Source organism: Aethalodelphis obliquidens, unplaced genomic scaffold (genome assembly GCF_003676395.1).
Source record: "Aethalodelphis obliquidens isolate GAN/ISIS:26980383/991018 unplaced genomic scaffold, ASM367639v1 scaffold32, whole genome shotgun sequence".
Taxonomy (NCBI): Eukaryota; Metazoa; Chordata; class Mammalia; order Artiodactyla; family Delphinidae; genus Aethalodelphis; species Aethalodelphis obliquidens.
In genome coordinates this window covers 1,498,477-1,519,533 of record NW_020837976.1, presented here as the reverse complement: position 1 = coordinate 1,519,533, position 21,057 = coordinate 1,498,477, and the positions used below count along the sequence as shown (strand labels likewise).

At 36.8% G+C, this 21,057-nt stretch overlaps 1 protein-coding gene across 6 annotated transcripts in view; it reads left to right on the top strand.

The window, feature by feature from the left end:
- ESCO1 (establishment of sister chromatid cohesion N-acetyltransferase 1) overlaps nucleotides 1–21,057 on the top strand; it is a 78,592-nt gene that overhangs the window by 44,784 nt on the left and 12,751 nt on the right. For 5 of the 6 annotated variants that reach the window (XM_027127577.1, XM_027127576.1, XM_027127575.1 and 2 more), the window contains 3 exons: nucleotides 15,220–15,309; nucleotides 18,054–18,197; nucleotides 20,615–20,802. In XM_027127577.1, the coding sequence (XP_026983378.1) occupies nucleotides 15,220–15,309; nucleotides 18,054–18,197; nucleotides 20,615–20,802 (422 nt within the window). Of the gene's footprint in view, nucleotides 1–14,547; nucleotides 14,672–15,219; nucleotides 15,310–18,053; nucleotides 18,198–20,614; nucleotides 20,803–21,057 lie in introns of those variants that run through there. The other variant, XR_003437250.1, reaches the window with a different exon arrangement.

Sequence of the window (21,057 nt, the reverse complement as noted above, 5' to 3'; positions counted from 1 at the left end):
AGGAAATGTATTTTATCTGACTTACTAGAAACTATTTAGGAAGGAGCCCCTTAAGGCCTCAGGGGGAGCCTGGATTCTGGTTTAGACCTAGGTTCATTTCAGTTTCCCTTCATGAACTAAGATAACTGTTTTCCTAAAGGTGTGAAGAGAAAGCAGGAAAAACTCCCCCAAGAGCATTGAGCCATGTTGCTAGGCAAGGAACCTGTCCAGAACTCATCTGTATTTTGAGCTTTTAGTAATGCAGAAGAGGAATAATGTGTGGGTTCTTTGCAGAAAATCTCCTAACTTAATCTTTCTTACCTCTGTCTTTCCCTTATCTCCTTTGATTAACATTTGACTGAATGCTTTGTGGAGGACCTTACTCTCAGGGTATTTGATATACCCTTGCCTTCAAATTTAGGAACAAAGCCTGAAAGAAATGAAAAGTTAACAGTAGAAGATTTAAGTAACTATTAAAGCAATAAATCAATATTAACTATTTAAATTAAATTATAAATTAGCTTTGCAATTTAGAAGTGATAATTACTTTGGTAGAGCAGTGATCAGAAGAGGGGTTTGTTTTCACCTTTTGATGACAAGAAAAACTTCGAAGAAGGATTTGACAGATCCCTGATTAGATGTACAGCTGCACTATCCAGTATGATAGCACTAAACCACAGAAATGAAAAATGCTGTTCCTCAGTTACAGTAACCAGTGCTCAGTAGTCACATGTTGCTAGAGGCTACGTGTTAGTGTAGATGTAGAACATTTGTATTGTCACAGTGAATTCAGTTAGACAGTGCTGCTACAGAAAGCTGAGGCAGGGAAGCCATGATCCAGTAACCTTTAATTTCTTTTATGTGAAACTTGAGTACATGTGAATTTACTTCTGCATACTTTTTCTATATTCCTTTTGAAGATAACTAGGACAAAGAGGAAACTGGGTGTGGAGCAGGAATAGGGATTTTTAAGTCTTGGGATTGGGAAAGGAATCGGAAGCAAAGTAGCCTTGGCTCTTAGAACTAACTGTACTCCAGCATTCTTAGGGAATAGGGAGCCCAGGTATATTTGTAGGAGGAATGCAGAGAGCCGACTCAGAATTTGGTCTGAGTTTCATTGAGTTTCCCTGCTTAAAGGTTGAAAGTTAAGAAGTAGTTTCTTTAGAAACAGGTAGGAATTTGTTACATAAAAATTACCAAATGTCTTATTTCAAGCATCCAAGTACTTTTTCTCTCTTCCCTGACCCACATTTTTAGTTTTTCTAACTTATTATATCTTAAAGACTTAAAATATTGTGGTGTATAAATGTAGAATGGGAGCAGTCAGAAAGTAATTTTCCTTTGGGATGTGAAGGCCATATATTGGAGAACGAATACCTTTAGAATGAATGTTACATGCAACAAAATTTTACATTTTTAAAAAATAAATTTATTTATTTATTTATTTTTGGCTGCATTGGGTCTTCGTAGCTACACGCGGGCTTTCTCTAGTTGTGGAGAGCGGGGGCTACTCTTCGTTGCTGTGCGTGGGCTTCTCATTGTGGTGGCTTCTCTTGTTGCGGAGCATGGGCTCTAGGCACGCTGGCTTCCGTAGTTGTGGCATGTGGGCTCAGTAGTTGTGGCCCGTGGGCTCTAGAGCACAGGCTTAGTAGAAAGTGTTCACAAACTCTGGGGAGGGAAAATATATCTAGTGGCAAATAAAAACTTCAATCTGTTTTTCCTCTACTTTTCTCTATTCCAGAGATGGTACCGCCATTTACTCATATCCACAAGCTGAAAACTTCAGAACAGTCCTTCAGTTTTCTTTTTATTGTCCTTCTAACTCAATCCTTTAGTGAATTTCACCTTCAAAATAGATTCCAAATACTCCCACTTTTGTCATGTCTACTGCTCCTGCTCTGAACCAAGCTGGCAGCACTTTTTGCCTGGACCACTTGTGTAATGCTTCCCTAACTGGTCTCCCATCTTCCATTTTTGTTTCCCTGCAGTCTTTCTGCATGTTGTCCATAGCAGTCTTTTAAAAACTTGAATCATATTATGTCCTTCCTTTCTTTAAGATTTTCCAGTGAATTCACATCACACATAGAATAAAATTCAGAGTACTTAACTGTGGCATCAAGGCCCCGCACACTCCCCCTTCTCTAATCTCATCTCCTTACACTCTTCCCCTTACTTGCTGTACTCCGGTCATGCAGATCTTCCTTCTGTTCTTAAACCACTTCAACCACATTCCATTCTTAGTGTATTTGTACTTATATTACTTTTGCTTGGAGTGTTTCTCTCAGATCTTCACGTACTGGCTCTCTTCATTCTGGTCTTAAAGACACCCTCCCTGACCACCCAGTACAAAATAGCTCCCCTTGTCCCTCTTCTGTCTGTATAACTTATCACACTCTGAAAGTTTGTTATGTGTATTCCCCACTGGAGTAGAAGCTGTGTCGAAGCAGAGTCCTTGGTAGTCTGTTTATCATGCTGAAGAGCACCTGCCAATGCGTAGTAGGGGCTCAACAAATGCATTGAATTAAAGAACAGATTTTGATTTGAAGCCACAGAACAAGAGTGGTGAGTCTCAGTTTTCTCATTTAAAAATGAGATTAAGGGCTTCCCTGGTGGCGCAGTGGTTGAGAGTCTGCCTGCTGATGCAGGGGACACGGGTTCGTGCTCCGGTCCGGGAAGATCCCACATGCCGCGGAGCGGCTGGGCCCGTGAGCCATGGCCACTGAGCCTGCGCGTCCGGAGCCTGTGCTCCGCAACGGGAGAGGCCACAGCAGTGAGAGGCCCGCGTACCGCAAAAATAAATAAATAAATAAAAATTTAAAAAAATGAGATTAAACCAGATTTCTCTGGGCTTTGGCAACTCTGATATTTGTTGATATTAAATCATTGGGAATTAATAGTATAAATATCTTTGGGGGACATGGAACATATTGTAAGTTAGACAGAATAGTAACATACTTCAAAATATGTAAAGCAGCCCAAATTTGAATTCATTGTGGCAGTTAGAGGTTTATTAACTAGGTTTGCATATTGAATTACATATCTGACTGAATTTAGGTGCTAAAATCATTTGTTCTTTGTTTAGAAAAATAGTCAAAGTAATTTAACTCTTTTTTTTTTTTGCTAAGATGTAAGAGGTCTTTATAGATTATTTTGTACCAGTGGTTTTTCTTCAGTTCTATTTAATTTTAATTTTCTGTAAGATAAATTTTTCTTTATATATAAAAATAATGCTTCTAATCCTTCTATCACAGGAATTAAATTTTGAGAGTTTTAGTTTCTCACCTGAAATTCTTCTTTCACATAGTTTGTCCTCTTGTCCTTTAAAATCTTTAGCATACGTGTAATAGCAATTTTAAAGTTCTTTTCTGCTAATTCAGACATTTGGGTCACACTGGGCCTGTTTCTGTTGACTTTTCCCCTCTTGATCTTGGATCATAATTTCCTATTTCTGTCCATGGTGTTACTTTTTTTTTAATAGACTTTATTTTTATAGAGTAGTTTAAGATTATAGGGAAATTGAGCTTACGGTAGAGAGAGTTCCTGTATACTCCTGCCCGTACATATGCTTGACATTCCACACCAGAGTGGTATATTTGTTGCAGTTGATGAGCCTACATTGACAAATTATCACCCAAAGTACATAGTATATATTAGGGTTCACTCTTGGTGTTGTACATTTCATGGGTTTAAAAGATACATAATGACATGTATCCAGTAATGTCATACAGAATAGTTCTTCTGTTCTCCCTTGCTTTATCCTTGCCTAACCCTGGCCCCAGCCCCTGGCAACCACTGATCTTTTTAACTGTTTCCAAAGTTTGGCCTTTTCCAGAATGGTATGTAATTGGAATCATACAGTATGTAGCCTTTTCACATTGACTTCTTTCACTTAGTATTATGCATTGAAAGTTACTCTGTATCTTTTCATGATAGCTCATTTCTTTTTAGTGATGAATAATATTTTATTATCCTGATGTATCATAATTTATTTACCTGTTCACCTACTGAAGAACATCTTGGTTTTTTCCACATTTCGGCAATTGTGAATAAAGCTGCTATAAATGTCCATGTGCAGGTTTTTGAGTGGACATACATTTTCAACTCGTTTTTGTAAATACTAAGGAGTGCAAATGCTGGGTCGTGTGGTAGGAGTGTGTCTAGTTTTGTAAGAACTGCCAAACTGTTTTCCAAAGTGGCTGTACCATTTTGCATTCCCACCAGCAATGAATGAGATTTTCTGTTGCTCCACATTCTTGCCAAAATTTGATGTTGTCAGTGTTCTGGGTTTTAGCCATTCTAATGGTTGTGTATTGGATCTTACTGTTGTTTTAATTTGCATTTCCGTAGTGACAGAATAGGGAGCATCTTTTCATATGCTTATTTGCCATCTGTATATCTTCTTTGGTGAGGCATCTGTCCAGGTCTTTGGCCCTTTTTTTTCAATTAATTAATTTATTTATTTTTGGCTGCATTGGTCTTTGTTGCTGCACGCGGGCTTTCTCTAGTTTTGGTGAGCGGGGGCTACTCTTAGTTGAGGTATGCGGGCTTCTCGTTGCTGTGGCTTCTCTTGCTGTGGAGCACGGGCTCTAGGCACACGGGCTTCAGCAGTTGTGACATGCAGGCTTCAGTAGTTGTGGCTCGCAGGCTCTAGAGCACAGGCTCAGTAGTTGTGGCGCACGGGCTTAGTTGCTCTGCGACATGTGGGTGGCGCACGGGCTTAGTTGCTCTGCGACATGTGGGATCTTCCCGGACCGGGTCTCAAACCCGTGTCCCCTGCATTGGCAGGCGGATTCTTAACCACTGCGCCACCAGGGGTGTCCCTGGCCCATTTTTTAACAGATTGTTTGATTTCTTATAGTCGAGTTTTAAGAATTCCTTGTATATTTTGGATAATAGCCCTTTATGAGCTAGGTCATTGTAAATATTGATATCTCCCAGTCTGAGGTTTGTCTTCTCATCCTCTGGACAGTGTCTTTTGCAGAACAGAAGTTTTTAATTTTAAGTTTAATGAAGTCCATCTTATCAGTTCTTTCATGGATTGTGCTTTTGGTGTTGTATCTAAAGAATTATTGCCATACCTAAGGTCATCCGGATTTTTCCCTTTGTTATCTCCTAGGAGTTTTTATAGTTTTGCATTTTACATTTACATCTATGGTCCATTTTGAGTTAATTTTTGTGAAGGTGTAAGGTCTGTATCTAAATCCTTTTTTTTTTTTTTTTTTTTTGCACATGAACATATAGTAGTAGTTCCAGCACCATTTGTTGAAAAGACCATCTTTTCTCCATTGTATTGCTGTTGCTTTTTACCAAAGATCAGTTGACTATATGTGGGTCTATTTCTGGGCTTTCTATTCTGTTTCATTGTCTCTTTGTTTCTTCTTTCACCAGTGTCACACTGGCTTGATGATTGTAGCTTTACAGTAAGTCTTGATGTCCAATAGTGTTAGTTCTCTGACTCTGTTCGTTTTCAATATTGTGTTAGCTATTCTGACTTTTTTGCCTCTCCATATAAACTTTAGAATCAGTTTGTCAATATCCACAAAATAGCTTGCTGGGATTTTGATTGGGATTGCATTGACTCTATAGATCAAGTTGGGAAGAACTGACCTGTTGACAATATTAAATCTTCCTGTCTTGCCTTGTAAGTTTTTCTTGGACATTGTGTATAAAAGAACACTAGCAACTGAAGTAGATAATCAGATAATTCCCTTCCCTGCCCCTGCCCCCTGCCCCCTAGCCAAAGCTTTCCCTTCTTTCTGTCTGGCAACTACGTTAAGGGACTGATCTCTTAGATTTCATTAGGTGTTGAGTTGGGTTGAAATTTTAGTTATTCTATCCATTTGGATTTTTAATGTCTTAAGGTTGGGATCAGGTGCCTCTCTCCAGCAGAGGTTGAGGATCTAAACTCCACAGCACACAAATCTCTCTATACCTCCTAGCCCCACTCAGCAGATGTCCCATGGGAGAGTTGGTGGAGAATTACCTCTGTGTTTCGCGCTCCTCCAGATTTCAGACTTCCATGCCAGCTCACTTATGACCATTAAGAATTTGACTGATTTTTCCCTGTCCCAGTAGTAGACTTTTCTTGTCCTCTGCCTGTGGCAATCCTGCTCCTCTAAGACACTGATTGGTCAATGTCTTAGGGATAAAAATGGCTGCTGGTCTCTGCTCACCTAGGTAGGGCGGGTTCATCTCTGGAAATCAGTCCACAGCTCTGCATTGCCTTAAAAAAAAAAAAAAAAATGCTTTTTAGTTTATTGGGTGTTTTCTTATTACAACAGAACCAGTGATCTTTTTATGACCTCTTTATCTTAACTGGGAGTGGAACTCCCAAAGGTATACATTTAGAGAACATTTTTCAGTAATGGATTTGGGACTTGGGATGGAGTGGAGTTTGGGCCATGAATTTTTTAAAATCATGAGTGAAACTGAAGAGGTCAGTAGATTTGCTCACTAAGCCCAGATGACCTTGAGATGAGACTGACATCAAATGAAATATTTCTTATATACTGGGAGATTATTGCTACAAGTTGAAAAGTGCTTAATTGATGAATCCTAATAAAGGGATGTTTTGGATTCCTTAGTATTTGAGAATGACAGAGAAAAGAATCTCATAATTCTTCATATGACTTTTAGTTAGGTCTGACCCGAGTATACCTTAAGAGAAATATTATTCCTATAGTAATAGATTTGATGATGTAATTACAGAAGTTTTCTTAACTGGCACAATTGGGAAAATTGGGTCAGTTAATCAAAAAAGTTGATTCAAGTGGAGATCCTTGGTATCAGAATACCCAACTAATAGTAGCTTAAATCATAAGGATACATGTTTTCTTAAGAAGAAGTCTGGAGGTACATAGTCTTGGGGTTGTTCCATTCAGCAGTTCAACAATCAAAAAAATGTTTTTTAAAAATACCCAACATGAACACTGGGTATTTCTCCTTCAGTGCCCTTCTCTCCTTAGTGTGTTGACTTTTTAGCTTCATAGCTGTAACTTCATGGTCCATAAAGTAAACTCCTGTAGTCTAGATACCATGTTCAGATTTAAAGGAGGAATGTTGGTTGGAGTGGGTATTCTTTCAAAAAGAGTCCCTCAAGTGGTTTTTTCATTTTATCAGTGAAGAACAGCAATTTTCCAGAAGCTCTTGCAAAGTTCCCTATGTCTCATTCACCAGAACTGGGCCTGGTAGCTAGCTACCCTTTAGCTACAAGAGAGCTGGGAATGTAAGAATCTGTCAGAAAGAAGTAAGAGAATATGATTTATTGTGCCAGTGGTTCTCAAGGTAGGGGAATGGGGTGTTTATTACATAACTTCTGTTAGGTAGCATCTGGAAACACGTGGAGAATATTGACATTTGGTGGGCAGGGTTTAGGGGTACTGAACTTTTTGCAATGCGTGTGACACTTCCAAAGAAGGTAGAATGTCTAGCCTAAAGTGCCAGTAACAGCCCTGTTGAGAAACACTGGACTATTTGGAATTTATTGTTGAAAATACACATATTACCGCCCCAAACAAAAGGGTCAAAAAAAGAATGGGAGAGAATGGCTTGGGATGGGCAAAGAGCAATGTCTTCTATAGGGTTATTACATAGTTTAAACATTTTATTATAATTTGAAGCCTGTCAATGTATGTTAAATGTAATTGATGGGGGGAAGCTGTTTCTTTGAGTATGGATCCTCTAATTAATTTAGCTTTGTTTTTTTCCTCATATAAATCACACCCATAGCCATCCTTTATGATGTACTTTTAAAAATATAGAGGAAGAACTTAAATATTGCAGAGCAACCTGAGAATCTGGGTATAGAATTGTTCTTGCTGCATTTCTGATTTTTAAAAGAGACTTGGCCTATTTGCTTTTTTCCAGAGTGTCCTGCCTAACTTTCATTAAAACAACTATCTTTGCACTCTCGTTTTTTAAAGAGGAGATGCAGACCCAAATACCTGTGCTTTTTTTTAATAAAAAAATAAATAAGTTTATTTATTCATTTATTTTTGGCTGCCTTGGGTCTTCATTGCTGCGTGCGGGTTTTTTTTTCTAGTTGCAGCGAGCGGGGGCTGCTCTTCGTTGTGGTCCACGGGCTTCTCATTGCGGTGGCTTCTCTTGTTGCAGAGCATGGGCTGTAGGCGCGCGTGCTTCAGTAGTTGTGGCGCATGGGCTTTAGAGTGCAGGCTCAGTAGTTGTGGCGCACAGGCTTAGTTGCTCCACGGCTTGTGGGAGCTTCCCGGACCAGGGCTCAAACCTGTGTCCCCTTCATTGGCAGGCATATTCTTAACCACTGCGCCACCAGGGAAGTCCCTGCACTATAATTTTGTCAGTTTATTTGATTGCATTTTATAGTTAAAATAATAAATTGGCATAAACAAGTTTAGGAACAAACAAATGACTCTTGGTAGTTTTGGAATTCCAAAGTAGTTGTTTACTGGTTGACAGTCAGTGTGCCCCAGGCATCAGCTTCTGTTACCCAGGGAAAACTAAGCATTGGTTAGTCCAGCAAGTTGATTAGGTGGACATCATTTAAGAAAGTTACTGCCATGTATTAAAAATATCTAATTAGCTGAGCTCTAGACTTTCTTCCTGAATTATAAATTGGGTGACTTTAATAAATACCAGACTTCATCACTTCTCTTTCTTTTAGATTTTTGTTTTTCTTAATCAGAAGCTATTAAAACTCCAAGTAGTTTTAAGATTCTACCATTTTACCCATGAAAATGTTTTGCTGTTCAGAACATATTAAGCACCTCTCATAAAAACCTATCTCTTAGAACTTAGATTTTTCTCAGGAAGTGGTGAAAACTATAATTTAAAAAAACATATATACACATGACAGGGATGTTAGAGAAATGGAAAATAACTGTCGAAAACAGATGTTGCTCTGTAAATCATTGAGTTCCTTCCAAAGTAATTTTAAAAATTGTATTTCAGAATCAGGTGGTCCTTAGTTATGAAAAGGCATTATTGAAAAAATTTTCTTATATACCATTATTGTATTACTTGCAAGAAAGGGTATTTAAATACTTCTCTTTTAACATGTGCTTTTAAGGGCATTTGTTCTTCAAACCTCCATTGTAGAGAAAATTTTCCTTTCACATTTTTTCCTTGAAAAGATTTTAATTTAGGTGAATTAAAGGGTGGCCTTCAAAGTTTTTATTCTTCAACTCATCTTTTAAAAGAAAATTTATAAAAGCAGTATGTGTACCTAGAAATGGAAATTTCCAGAATTGTAAGGTATAAAATGAAAAAAAAAAAAAAAAGCCTCCTTTTTCCCTACTTTGTTTCCAGTCTCATTCTCCACTGGTTAAGCACTTTTGTCTTTTTCAGTGTTTCCAACATTGTATATATAGCTTATATGTATATATATATATATCTCAAGCTGTATATAAATGTGTTTTAGTAAAATCTTCTTTTCCCAGTTTTTACTAGCTATATTTTGATGTTTAGTTTTGTTGATTGCCTTTAATTTTAATATTTATAAATGATATTTGACTCCTTGGTGACTGCATTCTCCCCCTCTTTACCTTCCACATTCTGTCAGCTATAACTAAGTTTTGTAATTGTTCAGTAAGTATTATTTAATTCACTGTAACTTAGTGAAGTAGTTTTCATTCCTCTTTTATGGGTTACAAAACTAAGACAGAGAGGTTAAGTTCTTGGTTTTATGAATAGAGGCTTTAGTCCTTCAGGCACACTCCACCGTTTCAAAAATATTTATTGGTTACTTGATTTTCAGTGCTATGACTTGGGCTGTAGTGTGTGTCAAACGAAGTCTTAGTTGTTTTGGAGCTTATGGTCTATATTTATAGTAAGTCTCATTGTAGGCCTCAGCAGTCTAGACATCCCAAAACTCCAGATCCCTGTAGCTTAATCCCTGGATCAAAGAAAATTGGTCGTGGGGTACAGGATACAGGATTTATCAAAACAAATAGTTTTACTGGAGGAGTAGAAGCTTTTAGGAGTTCTGGCTTCTGTTTAGTTCAAATATTGCGGAAAATGAGAAAAGTACACTGGAGGAGATCCTGCTATCATAGCATACCTACAAAATGAAAAGTCTATAAAACATCTGTAGAATTGAGTCAGATTTTTCTAAAATAAAACAAATTCTTGTGTATATTCTTTGATTTCTGACTCACTTAATGAATAAAAAAACCCCACTGTGTCATGGGACTTTCGTTTTTCTGAATACCTTCTTTAAAACTGGAAAATTAAACATGTTGGCTAGCTTTTAGTGGTTAAGTCATTTAAAATGGGAAACCATGAATGTTGAAATACTCTAGTAGTAATAAATATAGCTAACGGATTTGAAGGTTAACTTCACAGAGCATTGTGCTTAATTTTGCTTTAATAGACTGATTATATCATTCATGCCTGGTTGACTGAACACAAATCAACATATAAGATATCTTCATGTTTTTTAATTCCCAGAGGAATTTTTTGGGGGTAAATAAATTGATACAAATTAGTTTATTTTACATTTAGGAGGGAAAAGAAATGACATTAGTTAAGGTCTTTCTGTGTACCAGGGACTCCTCTAAGCATTTTACCCATATTAAACTCCTCTTAGTTCTTTTAGCAGATCACTAAGTAGTTACAATTAATTTATAAATGAGGAAACAGCAGAAAGAAGGATATGTATTTTGCCTGAAATCACACAGCTAGTGAGTGACGTAGTTGGCTCTAGGGTCCATGAGTAATAGACTAGGTTCTTATTATTTTATTTGAATTTCAACAAAATATATTGTGTGTACAATAAATTTAGCTCAGAAATAATTGACCCCATCTTCAGTGCTTGTCCTGACTCACAGCTCCCAAAACCTTTGGAATTTCCTAAGTGATGGGAGAAAGTGTCTTTTGTTACTTTAATGAGATGACCTTTGGAGCTCACCCAAGGACAGGGGCTGTTTGCCAGTGGAGCCGACTACAGAGGGTTGGAACTTTCAGTTCTCACACCCTGATCCTGGGGAGGGGAGAGACGCTGGAGATTGAGTTCTGTTACCAGTGGCCAATGATTTGATCAATTCTGCCGCTGTAGTGAAGCCTCCAAAAAACCCAGAAGGACAGGGTTCAGAGAGCTTTTGGGTTGGTGAACACATGGAGATTCGGGGAAGGTGGTGTGCCTGGAGAGGGCATGGAAATACGTCTTTATCATTATTGTTGTTAATACAAGATTATTTTTGCAAAGTGTCCAAACATGAATTAAAACCAGCTGCTTGCGGGTAGTTAAAGTATATTAATACTTTTATTATAACATTTTATTAAAGTAGAAAAAACAGGAAATACAGATAAACTAAAAGGAAAAAAATTAAATCACTCAGATAACCTCTGTTTATATTTTGGTGTATGTCCTTGCTGACTTTTAAAATATTCATAAGTACATATTTACGTTTAAAATTCATTTCAACAAAATATTTTTATATATTTCAAGAGTCTATAATTTGTTTCTCTTATGCAGTTTTTCTGCAGTTTTTTTATGCTTTCTGCCTTGGGTACTGTCCAGAAGAGCATGTGACCGAATTTTGAATGAGCTAATTTTAATTTACTTTTGTTTCTGAAGACTTAAAATTTTAAAAAGAGATGGTATTTAGAATATATCTATTTCAACATATAAAAAGTGTTAGACTTGCTGTCGAACTAAAAATGTCTGTTTTTCAAATTCCTTTAGTAATTTTAAGTAAAATTTTAATTGAAATACAACATGTAAAGAAAAGTACCCAAATAATGAGTGCTCAGCTTAATGGTGTAGTTTTGCAAAGTGAACACCCACATGACAAGAAACACCACTAGCATCTCAGAAGCTGCTCTGTGCCCCCACTGCAGTCAGTGCTTTTCCCAGCCTCAGGTCTAACCACTCTGCTGACTGGATTCATTTGACATTCATTTTTCACTTCTGAATAAATGGTATTTGAGCAAGCCTTGGGCCTTGGGCACAGTTTTGACAATGGGTGATTTGAACTTTCCAAAATAGTCTACCCCATCTCGCCCCACATCCCCACCACCAAACAGTGAGTCCCCATGTACTCATCACTTAGCTTTAACAAGTCACAATTCATGGGAAATCTTCTTGCATCTACCCCTCCTAATTATTTTAAAGTGAAACCCAGGTGTCACATTATCATTTTAGTGGATATTTTTAAATATGTATTTTTAAAAGATGAAAAGATTGCTCTTTTTTTTTTTTTTTTTTTTACCGTAAACAGGATTTAAAGAGTATAACCACACCTTTAAAATTTAATTCCTTAATATCAGATATTCCCTCAGGGTTCAGAATCTCCCCAAATATCTCGTAATTTTCTATACTGTTTGAATTAAGGTCCATATGTTGCATTGGTTGGTATGTCTCTTAAATCTCCTTTAATCTAAAGGTTCTCCCTCTAGGTCTTTTTTTTTTTCCTTGCCTTATTTGTTGATAATTTTTTTGAAAAGCTGGTTATTGGTTTTATTTTTCAGGGTATTCTTTCATGGGTATTTCCATTCAACCTTTTATGAAAGTGATTAGTATGAACGTATATAACTTGAACGCACAGATCTAAATGTTTGGCTGATGAATTTCAACAATTGTATACATCAATATATTCACCACCCAATGTATTTTGTTTTTAATTGTAATCTTTTTCAAATGGAAAAAGAGGAAAAACCCCTTCCATTCTTTAGGCTCTGAAGTGTAGAGTAACTACAGTGGGGTTGGGGCAAAAAAAAATCATTGATTGCTATCAGCAGTGTAAAGCGTTCTGCTTTTCAGTAGCCAGATGGGTGAATTAAGAATATTTGGGGTTTGGAAAATGCCACTTGCTAGCAGAGGGATATGTGTAACATGTTAGAGCTAAAGGTGAAAGGTGTAAATGCACTACATTGAAATTTATATCTTTGCAAAAAAAAGCTGTGGCTATTTGGTTCTTCCTCTGAATTGCATTTACCCTTCCCAAAACCTCCACCTCTGTCTCAGTTTCAAGTAGCAGACACATTTCATCTCATCTAAGTATTCTAAAGATAGGAGGATCATGTGATTATTGACTCCAGGAAAGAGTTAACTGCAGTTGAAGCATATAAATGTCTTTATTATCTTATTTGACAGATATTAGCCAACTTGGTTCTTTCATCTTTGCCTTGTCCAAGATTTGAATTTATTGTCGTATTTAACTTTGGGGACTTTTTAATTGTGTTTTCTTAAAGTAGTACATGGATTTTAGTTTGATACCATTAGGAAGGTAGAGTGGAAGTTACTAAGAGTTACTGAGTGGCTGCTCTCTGTGAGGTATCATCTCTTAAATGCAGTGCTCTAAACTCCTAAGTAATGTATGTGATGACAGCTATTTTGTCCATAGCCTAGGTCAGGAAACAGAATGAGAGTTCCAGTGATTTGCCCAAGACCATATAGCTAGTAACTACCAGGAAATGGGATTTAAACCCTGAACTTTTATTCCAGAACTCTTAAAAAGTTTTCACTTAAATATCCTGTCTTCATAAACATTAGAAACCTAAGCAGTAATAACTCTGCCCGTTGCAATTCCTGCTGCTTATACACGTACATGAAAAAACAATCATACTTAAAACATTTTAAAAAATTGTATCAAATCCAATTGTGATAACATTTCCTGCGTGAACATGCAAGTTTCAACTTGTATCAAGAGAAAGTTTTTGTACTAAAAAGTCAGTAAAGCAAACTACTTTATCTAGTGCCTACGGTGCAATATAATGACGTTAGACCAGTATTGTTATTTTTAAAGACAGTAGGAAAATAGCTTATCAAATTATCTTCAGGTAATTCAGTTCAGGACGTATGACTTTGTTATAAGTTGGGGTTACTTAAATTCTAGCTTTTCATTGAATTTGTCGTTTAGTTTTTAAAATGAAAAGTCTCCATTTTCATTTTATGTGAAATAGATTTATTTTAAAAACTTTTCCCAAAAATAACATATTAATGTAAATTTGTTTTTAAAGAGGGTGATATCTTTTATTCCCTGTAGAAGCATTTTACCTATATTCAAATCTGGATATGATTCAGATTTTTGTTTCTAGTTTGAAAAAAATGACTTCTGTGACTATTGTTTCTGCTCCTTTTTTCTTTTCAAATCTTGGGAACGCATTACCATCATAATTATAGTCTGAATTTTACTTTACCTTTGGGTGCTCTATTTTTTAAACAAATTCTGATTTTAAATACTTTAATCCAAATTGTGATTTATACCAAGTTTATTTCTAGACTTTTTGTCCCCAGCTAAGATCCTGCCCTCTCCCAAAAAGACCATTCTGGATTATTTAAGAAAATCAACCTCCTTTCAGACTTGCCATAGTATTTTTAAAAATATAGTTGCCTTTTTCTTGGTTTCATTGAGCTTTAAGATTCTCAAACAAATCTCAGAAAGAAGATGCTGGTTTTCTTTAATAGAAGTACATATTGCTTCTTGAAAGGCATTTTTATTTAAAGTTGGTTGGGTAAGACAAATGGAACAACTAGTTAAGCTCATTCCTTCTGTACTTATTTTTAACTTCAAAGCTCCTAGTTTTAACCTCTGGTTCAGTCCCATCTTACTAGATTTAAGTGGCTTTTGTTTTGTTTTGTTTTTCATGCAGGTTCTGCTCATTAATCACCACGAGTGTGGATCTGAAGAAGAGTTTATTACCTCTCTTTTTTTGAGTATGTTTAACTTCAGATACACACAACGTAGCCTCTCCTTCCCTATTAGATTCTTAGAAGGTAGTTATATTTTTATAGTATCCTTCTTGTGACTTTGATAGTTGTGATCAATAAGAATAAAAACTATTCCTTACATATTGGGCTACTGCATGCAAATCAGTTCATTTAAAACCTCCTGGAGGTCTTTGGCATGCCAGACATAAAACCATGAGTGTTTGTTTGTGGAGGTAACGATGTTCCAAAGAAATTTAAGACTTTAATTCTCTTATCAAGAAACTGGGTGAGTTATCCTTTAGGTTCTGGGAATCACTGACCTTAAGGGGCTTGCTTTTGGTGTGTGATTTTTTAAATTAATTTAAAATGGGAAATGATAAATTAGAAATGCTATTGTGGTATTAGATCTCTGAATGAATAGTAGAGAGAAATTAGCTTGTATTATACCTATTATACAAATTACCTGATTTATCATGTCTTATTAAATATTAATGAGCATATACTTTTCCATGTCTGTAATTTTTAGACACATTGATATATTCTTCTTATTGTACATGAATATGATGTATGAAATGTGATAAAATTAATTCTTTTTTTTATATATATATGTCTAGGGTTGGAAAAAAGAAAGAATTCTAGCTGAATATCCTGATGGCAGGATAATAATGGTTCTTCCTGAAGACCCAAAGTATGCCCTGAAAAAGGTAAATTTCCAGTGAAATTTCACACAGAATAAATAGTATAATTTTGCAGCTAATTTTAAGAGTATAATGTATTGCTGGCAGAACACATTTAAAAACCAATTCTGAAAACAAGAAATAAGCATTTAGTCACAACCCAACTGAAAAATTATGCTTTAACTTTGTAGTGTATCTAGCATAAGTGAAATGAATTTTTAGTGGATTGATTGATTACTGTCTCATATTACCAGTAATTTGAGTGATGGTATGAAGGCATAGTAATGAATAATGGCACATAAATTATTTCAAGAATCAAAATTAAAATAAAAATCTGAATCATAATTTGTAAAATTAAAATTAATAAATGTCATTTTATTCTGAGTAAATTTCTAAATAAAAGCTTATTGCAGAAGGGGATCTAGTAGTAGGTCATAGTTATCCTTAAGTTAAACACGAAGTAATCATAATGTTAAGGTAGAAAATAATATATATTCTGATTTATAAATGTAATGGAGAAAACTTAAAATCCTCTGTGAGCCAGGTTTTAGTCCAATTTAGGGTTCAGAGAAATGAACCAGAGAGATAATGAAGTCTGGAACCATTTTATTATATAGAGTACCCTAAATGTCAGGAGACCATAGGACAAACTTATTTTTAATGAATATATTAATTACATTTTCAAATAATATACTCAAAATGTTTTTCCTCCAGATGCTTTTTCAGAAGTACCTCATAATGTAAAGCAATGGGTCTGATCGTTTATCTGAAAAACTTAATTAAACTAGAGTGTTTTCAACATATCTAGAAACACAAGGAAAGTAGTTTATTTACTTTTCTCAGGTTAATAGTTGGACCTCTTTAAATTTAGGAATACTTCACCTGAAAGGGAGGTTGAAGAAAAACACTTTGAACCTGTTATTTGAAAATATAGCTAACATTCCACTTACAGATCCTTGAACAACGGTTGGGGGAGGCAGTGTTAATCTACATATAATTCGGTGTGCTAGGTTCCTCTATATCTTTGGATTCAACCAACCACGGACCATGTAGTACTGAAGTATTTACTATTGAAAAATACCCATGTAGGGCTTCCCTGGTGGCGCGGTGGTTGAGAGTCCGCCTGCCGATGCAGGGGACAAGGGTTCATGCCCCGGTCTGGGAAGATCCCACATGCCGCGGAGCGGCTGGGCCCGTGGGCCATGGCCGCTGAGCCTGCGCGTCCGGAGCCTGTGCTCCGCAACGGGAGAGGCCACAGCAGTGAGAGGCCCGCGTACCACAAAAAAAAAAAGAAAAAGAAAAATACCCATGTAAAAGTGGACCCATCCTGTTCAAACCTGTGTTGTTCAAGGATCATTTGTATACGTTTATCCTGTGGTTCCTGACTTTTCGGGTACCCTGAATATATAACTGAACAATCCCCGTTACTCAAATAAGCCCCCATGTTACCACTGCTGAACAGTATAGACAGTAGTATTTAGAATGGCACATAAACCTGTCTTGTATTTGAAACATTGATCCTTGCACAGAAACAAATACTTGTTGAATTAATGTTGGATTAGTAACTGACTAAATGAAAATTAAATTATGGGATTTTTGGAATTCCAACTGTTATCATTTGGAAATGCACAGTGGGCACTTTGCTTTACTGCATGTGGCGTCCATACGTTTCTTACCAAGACTCCACAGAAAATTCTAATTTCCTCATGTTCATTTCTTAGGACAGACTCTTAGTAACCTACAGTTCAGTATGTTACTGGTTAGTAATAGGTTAAAAATTAAAATCTAAGGAATTGTGAGTCATTTGCCTTTAGTAACTGAGTCAGGTATTGTATTGTGGGATATTATTCTAGGATTAGGCGGACTTGAGTTTTCATCACTGAATAAGGGATGTATTACATGGTATTCTGCATGTCAGAGGTGTGAGTACCTAACCCTCTTAGGTGTTATTTGCATTTTAAACTTAGTGTCACAAATGAATGTTTATTGGACTGAATATTTGCAGATTATTTTTTAACTGGGGAAGGAACTAATGTTTGGGTGCCTACAAAAATCTTGACTTTGAGAACCTATAAAAGTTTGAGCTTACCGTATTTGACCTTGACCACAATTCTAGGAGGTAACAGAAAGAAGCAGTTCGATGCCATATTAACATTATAGGTTCAAATCCCAGAAATCGCAGCTCTTTGGTTCTAGGTGTCCCATATCTGACATGGGAAAGTTACTTTTGAATTTTATTTCTTCTGTATGCAAAAGAAACTATAAGCCTCTAAGAGGTGTTGGATTTAAATAAGATAATATTGATAAAGTGCTTTGCATAATGTCTGGCCTATAAATGGTTGATAAGGAGTAAACATTTATGTCTGTCCTCTGTGTTCACCTGCGCTTTACTGATGAGAGTATTCATTAAGCCTTGCGAAGAAGAGAAGTGTGGCTTGCCTGGCGAAGATTCCAGTGAAGCTCTCTCCAGTACTCAAACCCACGATCCTTCTAATGGGAAGTCTTTGTTCTTATTACCTATTGTAGGAGCTCTCACTCCTGTTGTTCCCAGACTGCTGGGCTTGACATTACTCTCCATTCTTTCCTCCTTTTGCAAATTGGTCCACAGGGCTTGAAAAACATTTATTGGTCAGGACAGTCATTCAGAAGCACTCTTCAGAGGATATCCTGCTTGGAATAATATACTCAATTTATTGAACTGAAATAGTATATTTTTACATATATAAAATGCTTTTGTTGTTAAAAAAAAAATATTGTTCTTTATTTGGCAGGTTGACGAGATTAGAGAGATGGTTGATAATGACTTAGGTTTCCAGCAGGCTCCACTAATGTGCTATTCCAGAACAAAAACACTTCTCTTTATTTCTAATGACAAAAAAGTAGTTGGTTGCCTAATTGCAGAACATATCCAATGGGTAAGTGATTTTTAAAGAGTGGTCGTATGTAGTATGGTGTTTAAAGAGTTACAGGAATAACATAATCCTGGTAAATTTTTCAGCGTTTTATGTAAGGAAGAGTATGAATGCAAGAATTCCTGTGTGTAATTCTTTACTACAGTGGAGTTGTATCTTGCATGGGAATTAGTTTCTCAAGTCAGTATAAAGTATAAGAGAAAAATTCTGTAACTCAAAAGTACTATTAAATTTTGTTCGGGAAGTTTCCTTGTTGGCTGCTAACGTAATGTCTGTCTCAGTCCCTTCAGCGCTGGAATAAATCAAGGGTTGGCAAATTACAGCCTGAAGGCAAAATCCAACCTGTTTTTTATAAAGTTTTATTGTAGCACAGTCATGCCCATTTGCTTACATTTTGTCTGTGGCTGCTTTCACACTACAAAGACTGAGTTGAATAGGTGCAACAGAGGCCAGGTATGCTGCAAAGCCTAAAATACTTATTGCCTGGCCCTTTATGAAAAGTTGCGCACTCCTGCAGTGGATCACCACTTCTTTGGTTGAGCTCTAGATGAGGACTTGGCTTGTATTTAAGAGCCAAATTCTGCAAAAAAAAAACAATAGTATCTTTTAGTTGCCTGCAAGTGGATGCTTCTTCATAAAATTTTCTAATAAAGTACAAAGTCGAAACAAATCTGCATGAGTTAATTTCCATATGTTAAGCTACATTAAAAAAATTCAGCCTGAAATTGTGTAGTTTATGAATCTTGCTGTTTGTAATTACAAATTTGATTTAAATAAATAGCTGACAAAGTAGTTTGGAGATACAAATTCGATATAAAATGACTAACTCATAGAAGCTTGCCATACTGTAATTGAGTTAATTTTTGCATAGTACAAATTGTGTGGGTTTATTTTTTCATTGCAGTGGATTTATTCTTTGCTTTATCATTTATCCACTTGATAGATCCCTGAGTCTTGATTGTCCCACTTTTAAGAGATATCAACAATGTCATGCTTGATTTTCCTGAATGCCAAAGTGCTTTCAGTGTGTATTGAATAACTGTTGTGTGTTTAAGGCTTGTCCTTAGCAACTCACCCCCCTTAATTTCACTCCAACCAGCATGATTTATTACTCCTGAGGAGGGTTGATAGTAAGATACCGACTTGAGGGAAGTATCAGTTTTTAGATGAAATTGATGATTGAAACAAATGAAGTTAATTAGATGAGGGAAATTAAATATTTGAAGTCAGATTTGCACAGAGTGACAAAGATATTTGCAGATTTTATGATAGAGCATTCTTACATCTCTTTGGCAAATGACTAAGCATTAAAAGAAATTGCAGACATCTGTCTTGTTTTTGACAGTTTCTTACAGTGTTTTGTATTTGGTGGTTGTTCACAATGAATGTTCTTCAGTAAACCCTTGTAGCTTTCTGGTTTTTTTTTTTGGCCGTGCTTTGTGGCTTACGGGAGCTCAGGTCCCTGACCAGGGATTGAATCGGCCATGGCAGTGAAAGCGCTGAGTCCTAACCACTAGACTATCAGGGAACTCCCCACCCTTGTGTTTTTTAAATTTTTATTCTACCTAGTTCCAAAAATGACTGGTAGCAGTGTTTAGATTAGAACATAGTTGTGTAATATTTGCTTGTTTGTTCTTTGTTAACTCTCAGTTGTGTTGTCTGATTGTTTTAACTTGTGTATCACGTCCCATCAGAAGGCTAGCCATGTCCCTTTTTGGCCACTAGACTGGCAGAAGAGATGTATGTTTTCTTAGAGTTTTTTTTTTTTTTTTTTAAAGAGGTAAGAGTGTAGGGAAAGGACCTTTTTAACTCTTGATTCCTCTGCCATCCCTCATCCTAGTTCCTGCACAGCTGTGAACCCTAGTACTATGGCAGCAGGCCCGGAAACAGTTGTGACTGCCGAGTTTTTAGCATGTCCTTTTGCTGGTCCTAGGATATGGGAGGTAGAGAAAATTAGCATTCAGTTCCTATTATGTGCCAGCTGTGATGGCAGGCTGCTTTGTATATATTTCCTTATTTAATCTCAGCAATTCTCTGAAGGAGGTGGTGGAGAGTTCCAATTTGTTGGTAAGGAACCCAGAGCATAATTAAGTAACTTTATCTCATGGTCACGTAACTAGCGAGTTAGAACAGAATGTAGATCCAGGTCTGTTTATTTCCTAAAATGAGGGTGAAAGCGTAAGTGGTTCCCATAGTTTGTTAAGAAGCCAGACAAAAGTAGTGACCTCCTCACTAAGGTCAGTACTAGACAGTTGCTTAACAATATTCCCACTTTAAAACTCCCGCCCCTCCAACAATGTCTTTGTGTATAATGGAGTCACTCTGCCGTGCAGCAGAGACTGGCACAACATTGTAAATCAACTATACTCCAATATAAATAAATAAAGTTTAAAAATTTCCCCCTATTTTGCTACATATAGGGCTACAGAGTTATAGAAGAAAAACTTCCAGTTATCAGGTCAGAAGAAGAAAAAGTCAGATTTGAAAGGCAGAAAGCCTGGTGCTGCTCAACATTGCCAGAGCCTGCAATCTGTGGCATCAGCCGCATATGGGTGTTCAGCATGATGCGTCGGAAGAAAATCGCTTCTCGCATGATTGAATGCCTAAGGTAACTTCAATGTAATTCTTCAAGTCATTTTCAGTAGTTTAGGATTTAAGCAGAGTTTTATATGAAGAATGGCATTTAGGGGCTTCCCTGGTTGCGCAGTGGTTGGGAGTCCGCCAGCCAATGCAGGGGACATGGGTTCGTGCCCTGGTCTGGGAAGATCCCACAGGCCGCGGAGCGGCTGAGCCGGTGAGCCATGGCCGCTGGGCCTGCGCGTTCGGAGCCTGTGCTCAGCAACGGGAAGGGCCCCAGTAGTGA